Source organism: Myxine glutinosa, chromosome 4, assembly GCF_964187855.1.
Source record: "Myxine glutinosa chromosome 4, kmMyxGlut1.1, whole genome shotgun sequence".
In the NCBI taxonomy this organism is placed as follows: Eukaryota; Metazoa; Chordata; class Myxini; order Myxiniformes; family Myxinidae; genus Myxine; species Myxine glutinosa.
Genome location: NC_136264.1, coordinates 208,148,122 through 208,170,341, shown reverse-complemented (window position 1 = coordinate 208,170,341; position 22,220 = coordinate 208,148,122). Strand labels below are relative to the sequence as shown.

Sequence of the window (22,220 nt, the reverse complement as noted above, 5' to 3'; positions counted from 1 at the left end):
CCTCCGCCGAGAGTTGGGAAAATCTCAAGAAGAAGACCCTGTTATGGAGCGGTCTTGACAAGTTCGGAGACGTCCACGCAACAGTCGATTGGGATAATGGTCCCAACGGACAATCTGTCCATAATTCATGTAGGTTGACCTTATGGAATGTCAAGAAACTAGAACCAGGCCAAGACAAGGCAGATAAAACGAGAGGTCGAGGAATGCCAAGCTCAGTCTTCGTCTACGTCTTAGGCTTTGCCACCAGCTGCCGCTCCATCTGCAAAGCGGCTGCGAGAGCGTTCAAGGGCCGATACGTGAAAAAACAAAATGTGTCTGGTGCTGTAAACCGGGGGAGATAGAATTAACTGTTTGATCGATTGTGCAGCTGATCAGCCCTACGCGATTGAGATCCGATATCAGAACAAATGCTGGTTGAAATATGTGCGTTGTTACCAGAAAATGAGTGAAGATGTCGTACTCCCACGCATGCACAATGTCAATCTCCGTGAAGCTCAGACTATCTTCTTTGACCACATCAAAACGGTTATCTTTGAGGAACATGAGGTAAGGTCACTGCAGAGCCTCCTCAAAGACTACAGTTCTATCATTTCTCGGTATGGCTTCCCAACATCCAGCGGCAAGTCTTCCTTTGTCAAAGATATCCTAACCCGGGAGTTTGAGGGCAAGATCGGCTTCCACACCCGCCCTCGGAGGAGCCAGAGCGACCTAGTCTATGATACGTCCGGGGGTGGTTCATATGGAAGCAGCGCTCTCCTCCATCGGTGTCAGCAGTGAGCAACTGGTGCGCAACGTGGCCGAGCAGCTCAGGGATGACGTCCAGTCAATCAAATACATCTCCACTTGTAGACCACCTATCGATCTCATTGATTCACCAGTTTACACAAAAGCCGACGTGGTAACTTATTAATGTGTTTCAATTGTGTTGTGGTCAGTTTTCTACAAACCATGGCCAAAAGTGTAAAATGATTTCTGTTGATAAGTCATCAGTGGTTTCATTTGAAAACTGTTCACGTTACAGCCATTAAAAGAATTGTTTTTGAAGTGTGAGTTTAGTTACTTTCATTGATTCATCAATTACTTTAATGCAAGAGATCCCTATGAATGTAGTTTGCATTACGTTACGTTTTCGCTCTACCGGATGGCGGCCATCTTGGATTCCTGGGTCAAAATGATGTTATGTCAAACCAATGTCAGATTCGGAATCCTCATGGTCGACTTTTGCCATCTTGGCAAAACTTGGATGGCGCCGACGGCCATCTTGGATTTGGGCCTATAGGAAAAAATGCCGGGATTTTTGGGAGGGACATGGGTGCTAATTTTTTTAGATAAGGCCCATAGAAGTCAAATCAATCGTCAAACCTTACTGGCCAGAAAATGGTCACGGAATCGAGGTTCTGGACCTAACTATAGTGAATTGAAAAAAATAATTGGCATGGGTAATCTGAGGATTAGATGTAAATGTAAGGGTGAATTTTGTGAGGCCAATTTAGACACTGACATCGGTTGACACCATTATTGATCCAGGTGTGTTAGACCAAAGTTTTGGAGGCTGGGACAAAAATGGATTGAGTAGCAGGACACAGCCTTCAACTGGCTATGGGGGCGACGGTGCCAATATCGATTGTGGCGATGTATTTGGGTAGTCTGGAGGTCAACATGGTGCAATATGTGTCCGAGGTGTGTGGACTGTGTCTTCTGGGATTGTGTCTCCTGGGGGAGCATGGCTGTCAACGAGACCTTGGGCATGGTCAAGTGTGGGTGGACTGGGGGCTGCATGTGGGTGGACTGGGGGCTGCATGTGGGTGGACTGGGGGCTGCATGTGGGTGGACTGGGGGCTGCATGTGGGTGGACTGGGGGCTGCATGTGGGTGGACTGGGGGCTGCATGTGGGTGGACTGGGGGCTGCATGTGGGTGGACTGGGGGCTGCATGTGGGTGGACTGGGGGCTGCATGTTGGTGGACTGGGGGCTGCATGTTGGTGGACTGGGGGCTGCATGTGGGTGGACTGGGGGCTGCATTTGGGTGGACTGGGGGCTGCATGTGGGTGGACTGGGGGCTGCATGTGGGTGGACTGGGGGCTGCATGTGGGTGGACTGGGGGCTGCATGTGGGTGGACTGGGGGCTGCATGTGGGTGGACTGGGGGCTGCATGTGGGTGGACTGGGGGCTGCATGTGGGTGGACTGGGGGCTGCATGTGGGTGGACTGGGGGCTGCATGTGGGTGGACTGGGGGCTGCATGTGGGTGGACTGGGGGCTGCATGTGGGTGGACTGGGGGCTGCATGTGGGTGGACTGGGGGATGTTAGAGGTTCAGGGGACGTGATGTGGATGCCACGCACTGCGACTGTGCCCCCTGGGTCTGAGGCCTTGGGAATGGTGGAGTTGGAAGCAGGTGCTCTCCACATTGGCCAGCTGGGGCTAGTGGAGCCATGTTCCTCGCAGCGGGCCGAAGGATCGATGGTGGGTCACACCCTTATGGACACTCGTGGGCCATGTTGGCGTTTCGGCTGCGATGCTTATCCCGATAGCTCTTGCACTGTATGTAGAGTGGCGGAGCTGTCATAGCCAATGGTGCCTTCGATACGGTCTGGCACCCAGCTCTGCTTACCAAACTCTCCTCCTATGGTATCCATGGAAATCTCCATGCATGGCTTGTGGACTTCCTCTCTGGTCGTAGTCAACATGTGGCCCTGAATGGATTTCTCTCATCTCCCCTTCCTGTTCAGGCTGGAGTTCCCCAAGGCAGTGTTCTGGGCCAAGTGCTTTTTCTGGTCTTCATCAATGATCCCTCCGACTCTCTGGAAAATCCTCTCTATCGCTTTGCTGATGACTCCACTCTCTGCCGCTCCATTCCTCTTCCCTCAGATCAGCAGTCTGCAGCCTCCTCACTCTCTGAAGACCTGGAAAAATCACAGACTGGTCAAACAAGTGGAACATGTCTTTCAATCCTGACAAATCTCACACTCTTACTATGTCTCTCCGAAAAGATTGACTGGACAACCCTCCCATCTACTTTCTCAACAATCCTCTCCAAGAAGTTCTGTCGCTCAAGCTTTTGGGTCTCACTATCTGCCATGATCTTTCTTGGGAAAACCACATTTCCAAGCTGGCCTCCAAAGCCAGTCGCCGACTGGGCATCCTCCGTCATGCGAAGTCCTTCCTTGGCACACCTGAGCTCCTCACCACATACAAGGCTTTCATCCACAGCTCAATGGAATACTGCTCTCCCCTCTGGGCTGGTGCTCCTGCCTCACACCTGGCTTGGCTTCACGCTGTTGAAACCAAAGCTTTCAGAATCATTGGAATCTCCCGTGATGAAGCTATCTCCGAGGGCCTTTCACTCATTCACCGCAGACAGGTAGGTGGTCTTTCTGTCTTCTACAGACTCCTCTCCGGCCTTGCTCCCCCAGCTCTCTCTGTGCTTTGTCCCCCAAATATTCCTACAGGTCGCACAAGATCTGCCAGCAGCCCTCTGATGGTTAAACTGCCTAAATCTCGGCTCTCTGCTCAGTGCTCACCTTCACTCTTTCAATCCTCTTTTCTCCCGCCTCTGGAACAAACTCCTACACTCCCTTCAATCCGACTCCTCCCTCCAGGTCTTTAAAACAGCTGTTCACCGCCATCTCTTATCTTTCCCCATCCAAAACCTTGATCTTTTCTACCCCCACTAATTCACCCCAGATCCACCTTGTTTGAAATTCCAACTTCTTTCCTGGAAGTCCTGGCAGTGTCCATATGTTTTCTACATCTCCCACCCCCCCCCCCCTTCCCATGACTCCGCCCCCCAAAGCCCTCTCCCTCCCACAGATCTCTCGATGTCCCTGCTCTCAGATGTTGTGTTTGTGTTCCTCCCCCTCTCTCCCCATCTTGTCTACCGCTCCACATGTTGTATGTTTTATGTGTCGGTTTGTCTTTCTGTGTGATTAATGTTAGCTCTTTCACGAGCCTCGATCTTGTATACAAAAAAAAAATGGTAGTGGTGTCGTAAAAGTCACCGGAGGAGGCGGATCCACAAACTTGCCAGTACTGTCGTATAAAAGGAAATTTGGTGGAATTGAATAGGCCCCACGGGATAAATTTGGGGTTCAGTAGGGTGGATGGCACTCTTGGACCTGACCAACCTGCAACTACCTGCACATCAAGGTAAAGGTGAGCCCTTGATGTATACTGTCCCAGGGTTCTGTACTTGCTCATTTAAATTGGGGCATGAGTAATTTAGAATAGGGGGCGGGTGGGAGTGATGGCAAGGCCAGTGAGGGGATTGGTGTGTGTGCCAGCCTTTTTTTTTTTTTTTTTTTTTTTTAAATACAAGATCGAGGCTTGTGTAAGAGCTAACATCAATCGCAAAAAAACAAACGGACACACAAAACATGCAATAAAGGGAGCGGGAGATAAGATGGGGAGAGAGAGGGAAGCACAAAAGTACAATAGCAGAGAGCAGGGACATCGGAAGATCTGTGGGAGGCAGAGGGCTTTGGGGGAGGAGGTATGGGAAGGTGAGGGCGGGGGGTGGGAGAGGTATAAAACACATGGACACTGCTTGAACTTCCAGGAAAGAAGTCGGTATTTCAAAAAAAAGTGCTGTTTTAAAGACCTGGGGGGAGGAGTTGGATTGAAGAGAGTGAGGGAGTTTGTTCCAGGGGTGGGAGTAAAGAGGAATGAAAGAGTGAAGGTGAGCAGAGAGCCGAGATTTTGGCAATTTCACCAGAAGAGGGTTGCTGGCAGATCTTGTGCGACCTGTAGGAATATTTGGGGGACAGAGCACAGAGAGAGCTGGGGGAGTAAGGATGGAAAGGAGTCGGTAGACCAGAAAAAGACCAGAAAGACCAGAAAAAGACCGATTGATGAAGACCAGAAAAAGCACGGGGCCCTGAACACTGCTTTGGGGAACTCCAGCCTGAACAGGAAGGGGATATGAGAGAACCCCATTCAGGGCCACACGTTGACTACGACCAAAGAGGATGTCCGCAAGCCATGCGTGGAGATTTCCATGGATACCAAAGGAGGAGAGTTTGGTGAGCAGAGCGGGGTGCCAGACCGTATCGAAGCCACGTGATATGTCAAGGGAGACAGCTCTAATTTAATGTTTTACATTGAGGACCTCCATCCATGGTTGAGACAGCAGAAGCAGCATGTCCAGAGTAGAGTGACCTGGTCTGAAACCAAATTGATGATCAGAGATCAAGCCTTTGGACAAGAGGAAGGATTTGATATCGGAAGCAATGATGGATTCCATGACTTTGCTGATAATTGGGAGAAGGCTGATTGGTCTGTGGTTGCAATGATCTGTTTTTGTACCTTTTTTGTGTAAAGCGGTGATGTTGGCTGATTTCCAAGCTGATGGCAGATGACCTTGAGCAAAAGAGAGGGTGAAGAGAACAGAGAGGGAGAGATCGAGTGGCGGAGCAGGATTTTAGGACCTGTGGGCTGATGCCGTTGGGTCCAGTTGCAGAATCAGAGTCGAGGATTGACACAAACTTCTCCACCTTGTCAGGAGAGCAGGACGCAGAGTCCAGGAGCAGCTGGGTACGACTGGGTACGGTGGGTACAGAGAGGGATGGGTTTGGGACACAATATTTTGAGGCAACTCAGAGTTGAGGCATTCAGCTTTTTCACTTGTGGAGTCAGCTGTGTAGCCATTTGAGGTAAGGGAGGGGATGGAGGGGGAACAAACACCAGAAACAGATTTTACCAGATGCCACCAGGATTTGGAAGAGGGGAGACAGTTTTGAGAGTGGAGAGATATTTTTTCCTGGCTCTCCTGAGGGTGGACACACACTTGTTCCAGGCTTTGTGAAAGGAAATGAGATTTCCTTCCGTTAGATTTACCTTCCAGGAGGCAAGTTGTTTAAAAAATGCCTTGTGGGTGGCGTTTGTTTATGCGTAGTGGTTTTTGTGTTTTTGTGTGGTCGTGAGGATGGAAATGGAATTGTGTGATGTGATTGAAATGTGAATGGAGATTTCACATGTAAGCAGGCCATGGCAGCATCTTTTTGTGACGTCTTTTATTGGAAATATGTGGTGGAGAATTGAATGGCAGCGGGGGAGGAAATGTTTTTGTGGATTTTGTGGATGGGGAAGGTGTGTGTGTGTCAACAGGTACAGATCAAGCTCTGGAGGAGCGGTGACATATGGCCCCCTCTGCGGTAATTGCCCCTGGCAGCCAGTGGTGTCTGGAAATTGGGAGCCTGTTGGTGGTGGGGTCTGTTTGCGTGTCCTGCGGTGTGGAGACGCTCGGCTACTCATGAGGCTGTGTGAAAGCTTGAGGCGACGGAGCCTGGTGTGGAGACCTCTCATAACTCGGGCGACTTGTTTTTGAACTGCAAGTACCACAGCCTGAAGCGCCACCACCTCCCCGCTGCCTAGTTGAGGATCACAAACATGTTATGACATGTATGCCATGGTCCTCCTGCAAGGGGGTGAAATATGTGCTTTGATGATTACTGAAATGTGTGTGGATGATTATGGGATTTGTGTGAATGGATGGGGTGAAATCCACCGAGCCATGTCACTCACCTGTAACACCAGGACAGGGCCCGTGAAAATTTGGGGCACATTGGGATGGCTTCGCAGGTAACGTTGGGTATTGTGGCATCCACCAGGGGACGTGGTCTGTAGGATGGGGTTGTAGAAATGTTTTTGAAACATGGCATTTTTGGTTACGTTTTGTGGTTAAGGTGGTTTTTATGTGTTTTTTACTTTTCCTTCCTGCCTCTGGAGTTGGGAGCAAGGATTCCACTATTGTACATATTTGCATGGTTGCTTAAGGGGGTAGAAGGTAAGGAGAATATGTAAGTAGGTACGGTTCACTTCCCACAGCCCTCCTGATTTATTTCATAGGCTAATTAAGTGTGAGTCGGTAAGTGTTAAGACTGGGATGGTAGCGCCTGCAATGAACCTTGCGGGAGCTACAGTTCCAGGAGGGGGTGCTGTGTTACGTTTGTCGGGGGTAGGCAATACCTTAGTCCAAGTAGAATTATATAGATTAGTGTGCTCCGTCTGCCATGCAGAAGAAGAAACCTCGATGTATCCTAAGTAGGAAATTTGTGTATACCGGATGTCGTGCAAGTGTATCTTCGTCCCCATGAGAGGGGTGGGGTTTGTTAATGAGCGAGGGATTATGAGTAATTAATCCCCTATATGTAAATGCCTCTAATCTTTTCCTGTGTTCCTTATGACCGCACTACAGACACCTGGTACGAAATCGGCCATTAACCACACATTAAAAACCAACCGGAAACCAGGCATCAAGCACTATCACTGATAACACTGACTTGGTGAGCACAGAAGAACAAAAGGTTTGGGAAGCCATGCCCCAAAGAGCAGAGATTGGACCAGGATTTTATTGACCCAAGGACTGGTAAGATGGGACTATGGGATTGGTGATGCAGGCATGGATGACGTCAGAGCCACGCATCCAAAACAATTGGAATGGCGGACATTTTTCCTTCTGATTCTGGATCTGGTTTGCATAGCAAACGTTCGCATTTTGGCTCTCAGCATCGACGGACGTCCACCATCGGAAGGCGGACGCATCCGCGCATTCCATGATCTTCTCTTGGGTTTGGACTGTGTTGGTGAGCGGTCGCTGAGAAGCTCTCTCAACATCGACATTTTATCTCAGCATCGACGTCCTCTTGGTTCTTCTCGTTCTGGATCCCATAGTGAACTGTCGCTATTGCTCTTGCTCAAGGAAGCCTCATCGCGAACGGTTGTGAGGAGGCCATCTTCCTCGTGGTCGTGAGGAGGACATCTTGCTCGTGGTCATGAGGAGGAAAAGCTGCAAACGAGAACTCCGGTTTCCCATGCAGAGATCGTGAGGACAAGCGCGGCTGGAAGAGCGAGCTGCACGCCAAGGCCGTTCACTTTGCGCACGGAGCCAGGAGTGAGCGGGCCGCGAATGAGGCCTAGTTTGCGCCAACAAACGTGCATTTCCCTCCAAGGCCTCAGACGATCTTTGACGATTCCTGACGAGATACACCAGCCGATTGGAGATAAGTGCCACAAATCACACCTTTTTATTTTCCAGTTATTTTATCCCTTGTCTGTATTCGGGTCTGTGTGAGAGCGCTCCAATTAGGAATATAGTTTTATCATGTTTTCCTTGTTACTGGCATTTTCTTTAATAAATCCGGTATTTTTGTATATGTTATTTCCGTGTTGTTTGAGTTAATTTATCCAGGTGTGAAGACGTCGGGTGGAGGCCGTCTAGGTAAGTTCGTCATCCCCCTTTTCCCTCGCGTGTAACGAGTACTGTCATATTGAATTGAACGCCTCGGAGTTGAAGCTCGTTTGGTCTTCCGTGTCACCCTGCGGTGTTCACCACACAGGGTAGTCACACGACAATACGTTTCTCGGCTTCTTCTAGTCGAAATTGGCTGCAAATTTCAGAAGTAAATACTTTGTACGTTGAGGTAATATGTTCTAAATTTCAGCAATGTCAGTTTATACATTCTTGAGTTATATTTAGAAAACCCTCAAAATCACGTTTGTATCTGTCTGTTCGTCCAAAATGTGTTGGCGCTCATTTCTCAAGGACTATACATTAGAACTAGCTGAAACTTGGAATATACATCAGCCAATAGGTCTAGATAATGGCGTTCGAAACAAATTCCACCTAAGTGCTGTAGTTATTGCGTTAAAATTAAATATATATATATATATATATATATATATATATATATATATATATATATATATATATATATATATATATATATTTATATATATATATATATATATATATTTACATACATAAATAAATCTATAAAAAAATATATATATACACTTTATAACTCTTCAAAATATTATTACACAAATCTAACATGCTGGCTCAATGGCCTAATGGATAAAGCATCAGACACCCAAGCTGGGGATTGTGGGTTTGAATCCAGTCTGGGTTTAATTTTATTTCCCCATTACTTTTTCATGTCTTTTCTAATGTGTTGAGTAATGAGCAAATAAACATCTTGTACAATGAGCAAATACATTTTGTTCGTGTTTAAAACGTAATTGTTCTTAAACCTGAATTTCAGTGTCATGAGTATTGTTCCATATCAAATTGCTTATTGTATGGAAATAAAGGGAGGAGGCGCAAAGTTCCCCTTCCTTTTTTTGGGGGGGCTGTTTCTTTGAACGCAACTTCAACATGAGGATTAAAAATTTGTTTCTCGGCTTCCACTGGTATATTGTATTTCGAAATATACATATATATATATATATATATATATATATATATATATATATATATATATATATATATATATATATATATATATATATATATATACAGGGGGCTGCAAAAGTAGGTATACAGTAAGGATTATAGCAGTATTACCAGTATTATAATAGTAGTGCTCGGATTCATTTAATGCTAGAATTTATTTAATTCATTAAAATCATTATTACCATTTTTAATATTTTTATTTTTGTAATTTTTTTCTATAATACATCTATTATTTGCAGGTGAAGTGGAAATTTAACGATGGCTGGTAATTCAACGGACGAGGAGCGCAAATGGATTTTGAAACAGTATTGGAAGACAGAGAATAGTGAACGTGTGCGAGAGCAGTGGCGAGAAACATTTGCATCGCCTCCACCAACGAGGCTCACGATTTACCGGATACATGACAAATTTGAGAGGACGGGGTCTATCCACAACTCGCCGAAGAGTGGTCGACCAGTCACCGTGACAACGCCAGAGAATGCAATGCAAGTCGCCCTGGCATTTACCCAGAGCCCTCAGAAATCGAAAAACAGGGTGTCATCTGAATTGGGTATTGAACGCAGATCGTTGGGTCGTTTGATGCACCGTGCGGGACTGAAAATGTACGTGCCACGATTGATACATGGTTTATTAGAGGATGACTCGGATCGGCATTTACAATTTTGCGAAGCCATCCTGAACGAGGAACGAGAGGGTGACAGCATTCTGTGCAAAATCGTGTGGTCCGATGAAGCAAACTTTAAGCTATCGGGTGCCGTTAATCGGCACAATTGTGTGTACTACGCAACTGAAAACCCTAAAGTCACGATTGAGCAACAGCTCAATCAACCTGGGGTGACAGTGTGGGCTGGCCTGTCCTGCAAAGGTGTCGTTGGACCCATCATTCTGCACAGGACTGTCGATCAACACGTGTATCTGAACATGCTGACGGATACAATCATACCACAGGTACGCGAACAACAGCAGCAGGACGACTTCTACTTTCAGCAGGATGGGGCGCCACCGCACTTCGCACTCGTTGTGCGTGCGCTACTTGACAAATAATTTCCCAATAGGTGGATTGGACGTCGGGGAGCCGTTGACTGGCCACCACGTTTGCCAGATCTCACCCCTATGGACTTCTTTTTCTGGGGATGTGTAAAAGACAGGGTTTTGGCACGCAAGCCACGTTCTGTTGATGCCATGATTCAGTTCATATGGGAGGCTTGCCAGGAAATTGATGCTGATAAAGACCTTTGTGCCACAGTGTGCATGGGTGTCCACACTCGACTAGTGGAGTGTGTGAATGCCGGGGGCAAACAGTTTGAACATTTGAGGGATTAATATGTTTATTAATTGATATGTTATTATTGATATGCTTGTATAATCAATAAAATACGTTTTGTGCACACGTTTTGTTTTTCATTACTGTATACCTACTTTTGCAGCCCCCTGTATATACTCACTTTATACCCCTTTAAAGTTTTTTTTTTTTTTTTTTTTTTTTTTTTCTTCCCTCACATGCTGGATCAATGGCCTAATGGATAAAGCATCAGTCTCCCAAGCTGGGGATTGTGGGTCCAAATCTTGTCTGGGTTGAATATTTTTTCCCCTTACTTTTTCAAGTCTTTTATATCGTCTTGAATAAAATCTTGGACGATGAACCAATGCATTTTGTTCGTATTTAAAATGTATCTTGTGAAAAATGCCAGTGGCAAAGAAAAGGCCCCTTTATATGCTTTGTACCATGTGGCAAACTATAGGAAAGAAGGGAAATGTTTGGGTAAAATGCCTGGGGCATAGAAAAGCCCCCTTTTTATAAGGGTATGTGCCATGTGGCAAAGTATAGAAAAGATGGGACATTCAAAAAAAAATCTTGTGTGCATGCTGTACTACCCTTGTGTTCTTAGGAGAAACCAAGTAATGCTCTAGAAAAGGTCATATAAAGGGGTGCCAATTTGACTCCTGCATGAAGAAGTAAATGTATTTTATTTGCCAGATGTGGGGTGCCCCATTATATGAACATTATATGAAGCCAAACAGTTCAATCTTGGTTTCATCAGACCACATAATCTTGTTTCTCACAGTCTGAGAGTCCTTTAGGTGCTTTTTTGCAAACTCCAAGTGGGCTTCCATGTCTTTCACTGAGGAGAGGCTTCCATCTGGCCACTCTGCCATAAAGCCCAGATCGGTGGAGTGTTGCAGTGATGGTTGTCCTTCTGGAAGTTTCTCCCATCTCCACACATGATCTCTGGAGCTCAGCCAGAGTGACCATCGGGGTCTTGGTCACCTCTTTTACCAAGGCCCTTCTCCCCCGATTGCTCAGTTTGGCCGGGCGGCCAGCTCGAGGAAGAGTCCTGGTTGTTCCAAACTTCTTCCATTTAAGAATTATGGAGGCCACTGTGCTCTTGGGAAGCTTCAATAAAAATATTTAAAAACCACCTTTAGAGGCCATTTTTCCCCGCAAAGCGGGGGTTGGCCTTTTTCGGGAACCGTGGTTGTTGTTGTTTTTCGGTCCCCTTTTTTGAAGCAATGTTTTACGGCCGGATGCCCTTCCTGACGCCAACCCTTTTTGCCGCCTTTAACGACGAGCAGGGAATTACCAGTGAACTGGTACTCAATTTGCCGACCTCGGAAGGATGACAGGCTGAGTCAACCCCCCTGGCGTTGATTCAGCAATCGACCGGGATTCGAACCCAGGATCCTTGGATCCTAAGCCGGCACCCTAGCCGCTAGCCCAACACCAGGGTTGTCACGGAACGTCAAAACAAACGGCCTGCCGGGGCCGCCCAAAAGTCGGGCGTGAGGGGAGCGTCCACTAATGGAACGCCTCTCGCTTCCCAGATCGAGGGCCACGTGGTCAGGAGAACCTCGTCCCTTCTGGTTGCCTTGCCGTCCCACCGTGAGCGCTGGTCAGGGTGTACTTCAAGCTAAGCTTAAGTGTTAAGTGTTAAGTTCCTCCTTGCCCTCACGGGAAAGGCTAGGGTCAAGCTCTCCCAAATTTCCAAACACTAGAAATTGGACGTCTCAAATTAATTAATTAATTTGTTAATACATCTCAGTCGCCCGCGACCTCTCCAGCGCGGGCGTCGAACCAGTTAATTTCCGGTGCGACCGGGCCGAATATCGGCCCGGCCGTGGCCGAAGCCGTTGATTCCGCCGTAGCACGCTAACGCGTAGGCTCGCGCGTCCCTGGTCCGCCAGGGCTCCGCGGGTGTCCTACCATGCCCACGTCGCCATGTCTCACTGAATAAGAGAGTCAGACGTGGTGCCCGGGGACGGAGTTCGCTGTCTAAACATGGTAGCGCTAGGCCAGTGGGACCGCCGGGACCCACGTGCACTCACAAGTTGTTCTGCGCGTGGGCGGCAGTATCAGACCGGGGCGCCCAAACGCTCCCCGGCTAAAGTCCTCCTGAAAGCGCCCACATTGTGCGGACAAACCCCACCAAGTCGAGGGCCACGTGGTCAGGAGAACCTCGTCCCTTCTGGTCACACTGTGCCTATCGGCCGGCCTCGAAGACCGAAATTGTGACTATGTCAACTTGACAAGAACTAGTCTTGGGAAGCTTCAATGCAGCAGAGAATTTTTCTGTAGGCTTCCCCAGATCTGTGCCTCGTCACAATCCTGTCTCTGAGCTCTGCAGGCAGTTCCTTCGACCTCATGGCTTGGTTTTTGCTCTTATATGCATTGTAAGCTGAGACCTTATATAGACAGGTGTGTGCCTTTCCAAATCATGTCCAATCAATTGAATTTACCACAGGTGGACTCCAATCAAGGTGTAGAAACATCTTAAAGATGATCAAGAGAAATGGGAGGCACCTGAGCTAAATTTCAAGTGTCATAGCAAAGGGTATGAATACTTATGTCAATGTGATATTTCAGTTTTTTATTTTTAATAAATTTGCAAAACTTTCTAAAATCCTTTTTTCTCTTTGTCATGATGGGGTATTGAGTGTAGATTGATGAGGGAAAAAATGAATTTAAACGATTTCAGCATAAGGATGCAACATAACAAAATGTGAAAAAAGTGAAGGGGTCTGAATACTTTCTGAATGCACTGTATGAAGTAGTGATTGGTTGAGAATGCCAGGATTAGTAGATGAATGCATGTCATCTGAGGATATGAAGTAGTGATTGGCTGAGAATGTCAGAAACAGCAAGGGCAGATGTGACGTTGTGGAAGACAAAATATTGATAAACATTTTGTATATGAGGTATAAAAGATGCTTCAACAATTATTGTTTAAACAAACTAACATTGACTTGTAATGGTTTGGCTTCTTTTTTTTTTTTTTACTGATCGCCATTTTCTTTCAGATGTGCATTTTGAGTTTGTTCTTTTAACATCAATTTGAACCTTGTCCTTCTGCTTCAAATGATATTTGCAGAGTTTTGTATTTGATATGGTGAAGATCGTTTGAGCTTAAAAACAAAATGTTGAAGGCTCTTGACTGTATAGTTTTCATCCAGGCCAGGCCTCAAATGAAACAGAGGGACTGAAGATATAAAGAAGTGAAGATGTAGAAGGAGCGTATCGTACGCGAGAGAATGAACGTTAGCCCAGTAGCTTAATTTGTGAGATGGAGTAAGACCAACAATCCTGATGCGGACAGTGTAAGATGCTTCTGGGCACCCTTTAATGCCCCAAAGTCAGCACGGTAGTACCGCCCTGGGCGGTTGCTGTCTCCAACCTACAAACTTAAATCTTCAAAGCTATTGTTCCTCATTGCCCTACCGAAGGTGATTTGTGTGACAGATGTATTTGGAAATATGAGCCATGAAATTAGATTTGTTGTGAGCTGTATGGCATCATATCTCAATTGGACATACACAGTGGCTGTGAGATCTGACCACGTTGGGTCTTGCATCCGTTTGTAACAGATGAGAGAGAACCCCGATGTCTGAAGATCAAGAAGCACAAGAGAATGAGCTTCTGGCTCTAAGCGGTATCTATGAAGAGGACACTTTTCATCGTGCTGAAACCAGGTGTGGTGGTGAGTTCTTCGTCTGCCTTGAACTGCCTGATGACTTCTCCATTTGCATTCCAGGTATGTCTCGAAGGGCTATAGTGACATCATCGTGTGTGCTTTTTATATTATGATATATCGTATTTGTGAATACGATTTTGTGAAATGATGTTCAACAGACTTTTAAAATTCATTATTTTATTGGAACACTCCCCCTGTCCTCCAACATGGTATGTACAACAAGCATTCTGAGTATTGCGCTGCAATACATGTCCCCTACCGGCAGTCTGTCGTCCGGAAAACTGTTGGGGAAATTACCAAGGGTTATTTACCCACAGGTTCTGAATCGTTCCCAATCGCTAATTACCTCAGGACAGGCTCACCTGTGATTTGCACTCGGGACTTCTATTTATACACCTTGTGGACAGGTCAGCAGAAGCACCATAAATAAGTTGTTGATAAAGAACCTTTCAAGTCGCTAAATATCAGTAATTTATTATATTTTCCGGTTCACGATCAATGATCGATGTGTATATATATATATATATATATATATATATATATATATATATAGATGTGTATATATATATATATATATATATATATATATATATAGATGTGTATATATATATATATATATATATATATATATATATATATATATATATATATACAGTGGAACCTTGACTTACGAGTTTAATTCGTTCTGTGACCGAGCTCGTAACTCAAATTGCTCGTATCTCAAATCAAATTTCCCCATTGAAATGCTATTAATCCGTTCCAGCCCGCCAAAAACCACACCAATTTTTTTTTAAATATACAGTATATATAAAAATATCTCGCGCTTTATATTTCACCTGTATGCAGCATACAAGTTGGCAGGATGGCCTGGACTGGAGGTACGCACACTTGACTCTAAAGTCTAAACTGTCCAGCCTGGGTTTGAATCCCGACCCAGCTATAACCTGTCATGGGTGAATCACAGGCAGGGTGATTCATCAATGTGTGTACCGCTAAACTGGGCGCCCCGTTTGCGTCCCATTAGTTGTTGGATGTTAAGGATCTCACCGTGTTTTCCACAAAGAGAAGGCGAGCTATCGCCGGCACTCTGAACAAGTTGTGGCCTGGCATGGCATGAACATGAAAACATGAACATGAAATGTTCGACATGAACATGAAATTTTCCAAAATAACCAAAATGCGAAAACAAAAATGCAGCGCTATACGACAGAGATACTGTACGTGCACGGCAAGATAACCACGTGACCGGAACCCACCTGGCGGCAAAACTCAAAATAACCAACATGCGAAAACAAAAATGCAGCGCTATACGACAGAGATACTGTACGTGCACGGCAAGATAACCACGTGACCGGAACCCACCTGGCATCAAAACTCAAAATAACCAACATGCGAAAACAAAAATGCAGCGCTATACGACAGAGATACTGTACGTGCACGGCAAGATAACCACGTGACCGGAACCCACCTGGCGGCAAAACTCAAAATAACCAACATGCGAAAACAAAAATGCAGCGCTATACGACAGAGATACTGTACGTGCACGGCAAGATAACCACGTGACCGGGTGGCGAAAGCTCGTAACTCGGATCTCGGCTCGCATCTCAAAGCAATAAACCGCCCGAGCGACGGCTCGTATCTCGAAAAACTCGTAAGTTGGGGCACTCGTAAGTCAAGGTTCCACTGTATATATATGTATATATATGTATACATATATATATATATATATATATATATATATATATATATATATATATATATATATATATATATATATATATATATATATATATATATATATATATATATATATATATATATACACACACACACACACACGTTTCTCGGCTTGGCTCCGCCCCTCCCGAAAGCACGCGCAGTGTCGCGCTGTTGACGTTCGCGAGACGAGGCTGAGGGCGGCTTGAGGAGAACTCTAGAATAAACAAGAGATATCCATTTTTAAAATATTTTCGTTTAATTAACGATATCTGCCAACCACGTGCCCTATCACAAATTCCAAAATAACATTTTAGTAGACTGACATGCTGAACAGATCTGTGAAGTTTCCCCTCGATTGGATCAAAAATGAGGGAGGGGCTCGGTTTTAAATGTTCATGCTTAAAAACGTCATAACTCTGAAACCATGTGATGCATGACGTCATGCTCTCTGACTTTTTTGTTCGTCACGGGTATGCGATTCTGCCTGCAAAGTTTGGCCTCGATCTGTTCAGCCGTTGCAGAGAAAAAGGTTTTCGTGTTTTCACGAAAAACAATATGGCGGCCGAACCACGTGACCTGTGACGTCATAGTTACCATTAAAATACTCTACAGACCGAGTCCCCCCTACGGTGAAAATTTGATCTCAATCGGTCCTATTAATGCAGAAAAAATCTTTTTTTAAGGAAATTAAAACTTAAAATGGCACTGAGTTAAGGATCATCAGAATTATCAGAATTCCCAAAGTTCAAAGTGCCATAACTTTGTCAAAAATGATTGAAACGTCGTGAAGTTCGAGCTTGATCTGTAACTTGTGATGAGGAAACCATGTGCCAAGTTTGAAATCGTTAGCATTAAGCGTTGAGAAAAAAAGTCCGGAAAACTGTTCTTTGCATGACAGACTGACGGACTGACGGACTGACGGACTGACGGACTGACGGACTGACGGACTGACGGACTGACGGACTGACGGACTGACGGACTGACTGACTGACTGACTGACGGACTGACGGACTGACGGACTGACGGACTGACGGACTGACGGACGGACTGACGGACTGACGGACGGACTGACGGACTGACGGACGGACTGACGGACTGACGGACTGACGGACTGACGGACTGACGGACTGACGGACTGACGGACTGACGGACTGACGGACTGACGGACTGACGGACTGACGGACTGACGGACTGACGGACTGACGGACTGACGGACTGACGGACTGACGGACTGACGGACTGACGGACTGACGGACTGACGGACTGACGGACTGACGGACTGACGGACTGACGGACTGACGGACTGACGGACTGACTGACGGACAGACGGCGTGCAAACCTATAGTCCCCTCCCGTGTATACCGGTAGGGGACTAATAACATACAATGTGACTATGGGAACCAGGCACAGACATTATAGCTCTATAGCTATGATAGTTGCAAGTCTGTTTGCCTATTTGGGTACCTGTAATTAAACACCCACATGCCTTTAAACACCCACACCTTGATCTTTTCTACCCCCGTTAATTCACCCCAGATCCACTTTTTTGAAACTTCTTTCCTGGAAGTCCTAACGGTGTCAATGTGTTTTAATCCTCTCCCCCCCCCCCCCTTCCCGTGTCTCCTCCCCCCCCCTTCCCGTGCCTCCTCCCCCCAAGCCCTCTCCCTCACACAGATCTCCCGATGTCCCTGCTCTCAAATGTTGTACTTGTGTGCTTCCCTCTCTCTCCCCATCTTGTCTCCCGCTCCCTTTATCTTATGTTTTATGTGTCAGTTTGTCTTTTTGTGATTATTGTTAGCTCTTACACGAGCCTCGGTCTTGTATCCCCCCCCCCCCCCCCCCAAAAAGCCTGTTCTTTCCAGACCTAAGAATCTTTCCAACCTACCAGTATTGCTTTCTTTTGCATGTGATGGCAAATGTGTTTTGAAATGCTATCGTGGCCGATGCACACGAGGATGGTCCAAAAATTTGAAGATTGGATTTTCATTTCTCCACAAGCCTGCCCCTATTCCTATTGGAGAAAGTAGTTCGTGGTGAAAACTTGAGCTTGATTGGACAATATTTAAAGGTTGCTCAAAATGTTGACAAATATTAATGAATAATAAGATACAGAATTTTTAGCATCATACATCAATTCATCGATATATAATTATCTATTTTCAATTACTCAAATTATTTATTATTGTTGGCTTGCACTTGTCTTCAATGGAATGACCAAGAGATTGTGCAAAAGCACTGGCCACAAACATAGCACGCCGATCTGAGAGATTTACTCTGTTCCAGAGTTGCCACTATTGCTGGAGTGATCACCTTGATGGGAGCCTTTTTCGCCTGTTTGGCAGAAGATGGACTTTGGAGTTTGAATTCATTGTCCCCTGAATCGGAGCTTTCAATCTAAGACATCATCATCATCATCAACCACAGCCGATGTTGATGGAACAGATTGCATTGCTGTTGGAGTCTCAGCAGCATGTTTCTTCTTTCTTTTATCTTCATTCTCAAGTCTGATACTCTTTCTGTTCTCCTTCACTGCCAGAGTGTTGTCCACAGATCCCATACGTGAACTTGAGGGATCCTCATGCTGCATGATAAGGAATGCTTTGTCTTCTTCATTCGTCATTTTCTCAAGCGCATCATTTGGTGAGATATTGTAGAAGGATTGAAGATCATCTTTGAACATCTGCTCCTTCACTCTATAGTTTTCGAATGTCTTGGTTCTATTTTTCTTTACCAGTTTGTAGGCATCATACAACTTCATAAGTTGGCGCTCACAGGAATCTACTCTCTGCACTGGAATTCGTGCTTTCTCCCAGGATGCACACACAGCTTGTACACTAAGTTTGGCACTTTCACGAACTGTATGGTGTTCTTCTATGTGATGGTACACCATTTTCTGCAATGTGTGTCCTTTGGTTGGTAGGCCCCCACATATTATTTCCTTTTCAGACTTGCCCAGCAACCAAACTGTGGCAGAGCTGCGAGTTTCTGCCATCTGAAAAAAACAGGATAAATTAAAAATGTTATTTTTCGAGCAACCTCTAAATAAGTTCCAATTGACCTCATATTTGGTTCATATGATCTTTATGAACGTAGGAACAAGGGCAGCCTTGTGGAGTATGGATTTTTAATAGTATTAAATATTATATATATATATATCTGTGGACCACCCTAATGCACACAGTTTGACAGGCATTTAACCCCTTTATATTTAATTATTTATTTTATTATAATGCTTTTTTCTAACGTGACAATGAAATCATATAATCAAGGATTGTAGTTGATTTATTCAACACGATCGATTTCTCTAAGTGTTTATAGAGTTGACACATCATTGCTATTAAGCAATGAGCCTTTTTGCTCATGTCGTGGTTCGTTTTTAGATATTATTCGAGATTCACTTCCAGTAGGGATCATGATGGCAGTTCTTGAATGCACTATTCGGCCGAAGAAGTGCAGGTAACTCTGCAGTGCGACGATTGATAGGCAACCACAGACAACTCCAGGCTGTGCGAGTCCTTCCATTAACCCCATCCTCGTTAATCTTCCAAAATCTAGGCTAACTGCACATGCCAATTATTTTATTCCTCGCTTCTTCCGTCTATCGGACCTCCTTCCAGTGGCTGCTCTGTCTCACTCTTCCTTCCAGTACTTCAAGTGGGCAGTGCACCGCCACCTGGTGTCATTCCCATCCTGTCCCATGATCTTTATTACCTCCGTTAACCCTAGCCCTACCCTCTTACTTGAGCGTTTGTCTCCTTTTCTTATTCATGCATTCCCTTTCCAGTTGTGCCAAATTTTTGCCCCGGTATCCCTCTGTCAATTCGACCTTGATCTTTCATGAGCCTCGCTCTTGTAAATTAAATAAATAGCACCGCAAAGCGGGCGTAACTCCTCAGCCCATGCATGGTGGAAACCAATTTCAAGATGGCTGCCGTGGCGGCCATATTGAAAATCGCAGCGCACCCATTTTCGAAAGGAACCTTCCTCTACTCAACCCCAACACGCACTGCAAAAATGGATTTAATCGGACAAGCCGTTCTCCTTGAAATTGACGTAAACCAAAAGTTGACGGACCCCGGATGCCCGGACGACGCCCGTGACGACAATACCCCTTAGCCCAATTTGGGCTGAGGGGTGAAAAGCTAAGCCAAGTGCGTGAGTACTGTGGTGATCCCGTCTGTATGCTTTTGTTTGTTGGGACAATAACTTAGTAGTGAGGGCAGCTAGAATACTCCAATTTGTCGCATGGCTTCATATTGTGAATGTCTAAGACAAGTTCAACTTTCAGCTCGCAAGGAAAAATATGAAATAACATTTAGCACAAGACTCTATTTGCTCACATCATGGCTACATTACAGTCAAAGTTGGCACCATCTAGGGCAGTACTCCACTGAGGAAACAGCATGAGTCATCACCTCCATTGAGTGCACTCTAGTTATTGATGAAGGTATACAGTAATTCAAGTGCGTTGTTAGTAATATGAAGCAATGAGGTTTGATTACAAATTCCTCTCCCATTGCTGTAACTTTTATATTTAGCAACCTTTTTTCCCCATTTATGTTTGAGAAGGCTATATGTTCAGGAATGGCACTTTTGTGTTTTCCATTTCATACTCTTTCCAGCGGGATTAATTAATAGATAAAAGTGTTTTCCTATTGTGCATTTTTGTTTTTGGCTCATGGTCGCTCTTTAGCCAAAATTTGTTTGTTGCCAGGGAGTGGAGAAGGACAGCACAAGGAAGTTGTTTGCAAAGTGAAAAATCTTCCTCCGGTGATGTTGCACTTTGAACTACCCAAGAACTACCCTTCACGATCTCCACCAATGTTCACCTTGTCTTGTAAATGGCTCACTCGAGCTCAGGTACAATCACAGCAATTATAAATGCGGAATGTATTTTTCCTGCAAGTTGTCATGTTGATAATATTTTGCCAATACCCCCAGATGGCATCTTAGTACCAATAATACCTCTGTCATTAGTAGGAGAATGGGGTTCTAAAACATACCTAATTTTACATGTAAGTGAATGGGGAAAGTGCATTGGAACTTATGGACCACCCACTGAAAAACCCAAAAACATCCGTCTATTTCTCCCTTTCCCATTTAAGCCATATACAAAGGTTAAATCCTCAATAGACCCCCATATTTTCTTTGAACTCTTATGGAGAGCCAACAAATAATTTTTTGATGTTCTATTTTAGGGAATAACTTGATCTTCTTATTGAACTCATCACCATTGAGAATATTGATAAATAGTATGTTTGAACTTGGTTCTTGGTTTAAGTATCATTGTTGGGCAGAGATGAAATGATAAACCTCTCTTATTGCTCTTGTCTGAGCACCTCCTGAGTCACATATAATTTTTAGATTATAGTAAATTATTTTTCCATTAAACTTTTGATAACCATCAAAGTTTTCTGTCCATTCAAGGATGTTGACTCCTCTGGGAGGAGCCTCTAACCGACTCGTATTTAAATTTATCCGCTTATTTGTTTTATCTACTTTTACCCCTGTTATTTCTTCAATAAGACTTATTTGATATTTTTCACATTCGTTATGTTTTCCATTTAAATACCAAGGCTGTGATTTTCAACACTCTTTGGTTTGGTTATTGCTTGGTTCCATCATTTATATACCAGTAAAAAAAAAAGGTGATGGTAGCCCATTAAACCTCTCATTCCCTTTTAAAAATTAATTATTATGTATATCTTAACACTTGTACTTATCTTTTAAATATCTGAACACGTATATATATCTTAACTCTTATATTCATCTTAACACTTACATTATCTTATCACTTATCTTGATGCTTATATCCATAAGGCATACGATCAATTCCATTGTCTAAAATAAACCTCTTATCATCAAAAGCCCCCAATGCTTTCTTATTTACTTGCTCTGTATATAATTGATGTTTATAACTTCTTATTGTATTCATTTTTCTATACTCTTCTTTCTTAAAGGTTAAACAGTTTTAATAATGTTCAAAGGTTGTTTCTTTGATTACATTTTGCTTTACTCCCTTTAACCTCTTATCACTCTTTTCAATGTTATTGTCAATATATTTATAACATTAGATAGGTTCATTAATATTAGCATTCACATTCATTAATATAAGCATTGATATAAGCATTCGATACGGTTCCACGCGAAGTATTGACATGGGCATTGAGGAAGATAGAAGTGGAGGAATAGTTGATCAGAGTAGTGATGGCAATGTACAAAAGAGCGCGCACAGCTGTAAGGACGAAGGACGGGAACAGTGGTGAGTTTGAGGTGAAGGTGGGAGTGCATCAGGGGTTGGTACTA

At 44.6% G+C, this 22,220-nt stretch overlaps 1 protein-coding gene across 10 annotated transcripts in view; it reads left to right on the top strand.

Annotated features, from left to right (window-relative positions):
* Nucleotides 1-22,220, top strand: part of RNF14 (ring finger protein 14) — a 116,206-nt gene that overhangs the window by 19,196 nt on the left and 74,790 nt on the right. For 6 of the 10 annotated variants that reach the window (XM_078776958.1, XM_078776957.1, XM_078776950.1 and 3 more), the window contains exons 2-3: nucleotides 14,089-14,255; nucleotides 20,629-20,774. In XM_078776958.1, the coding sequence (XP_078633084.1) occupies nucleotides 14,105-14,255; nucleotides 20,629-20,774 (297 nt within the window). In that variant the 5' untranslated portion in view covers nucleotides 14,089-14,104. Of the gene's footprint in view, nucleotides 1-5,011; nucleotides 5,544-14,088; nucleotides 14,256-20,628; nucleotides 20,775-22,220 lie in introns of those variants that run through there. The other 4 variants (XM_078776960.1, XM_078776959.1, XM_078776955.1 and 1 more) reach the window with 3 other exon arrangements.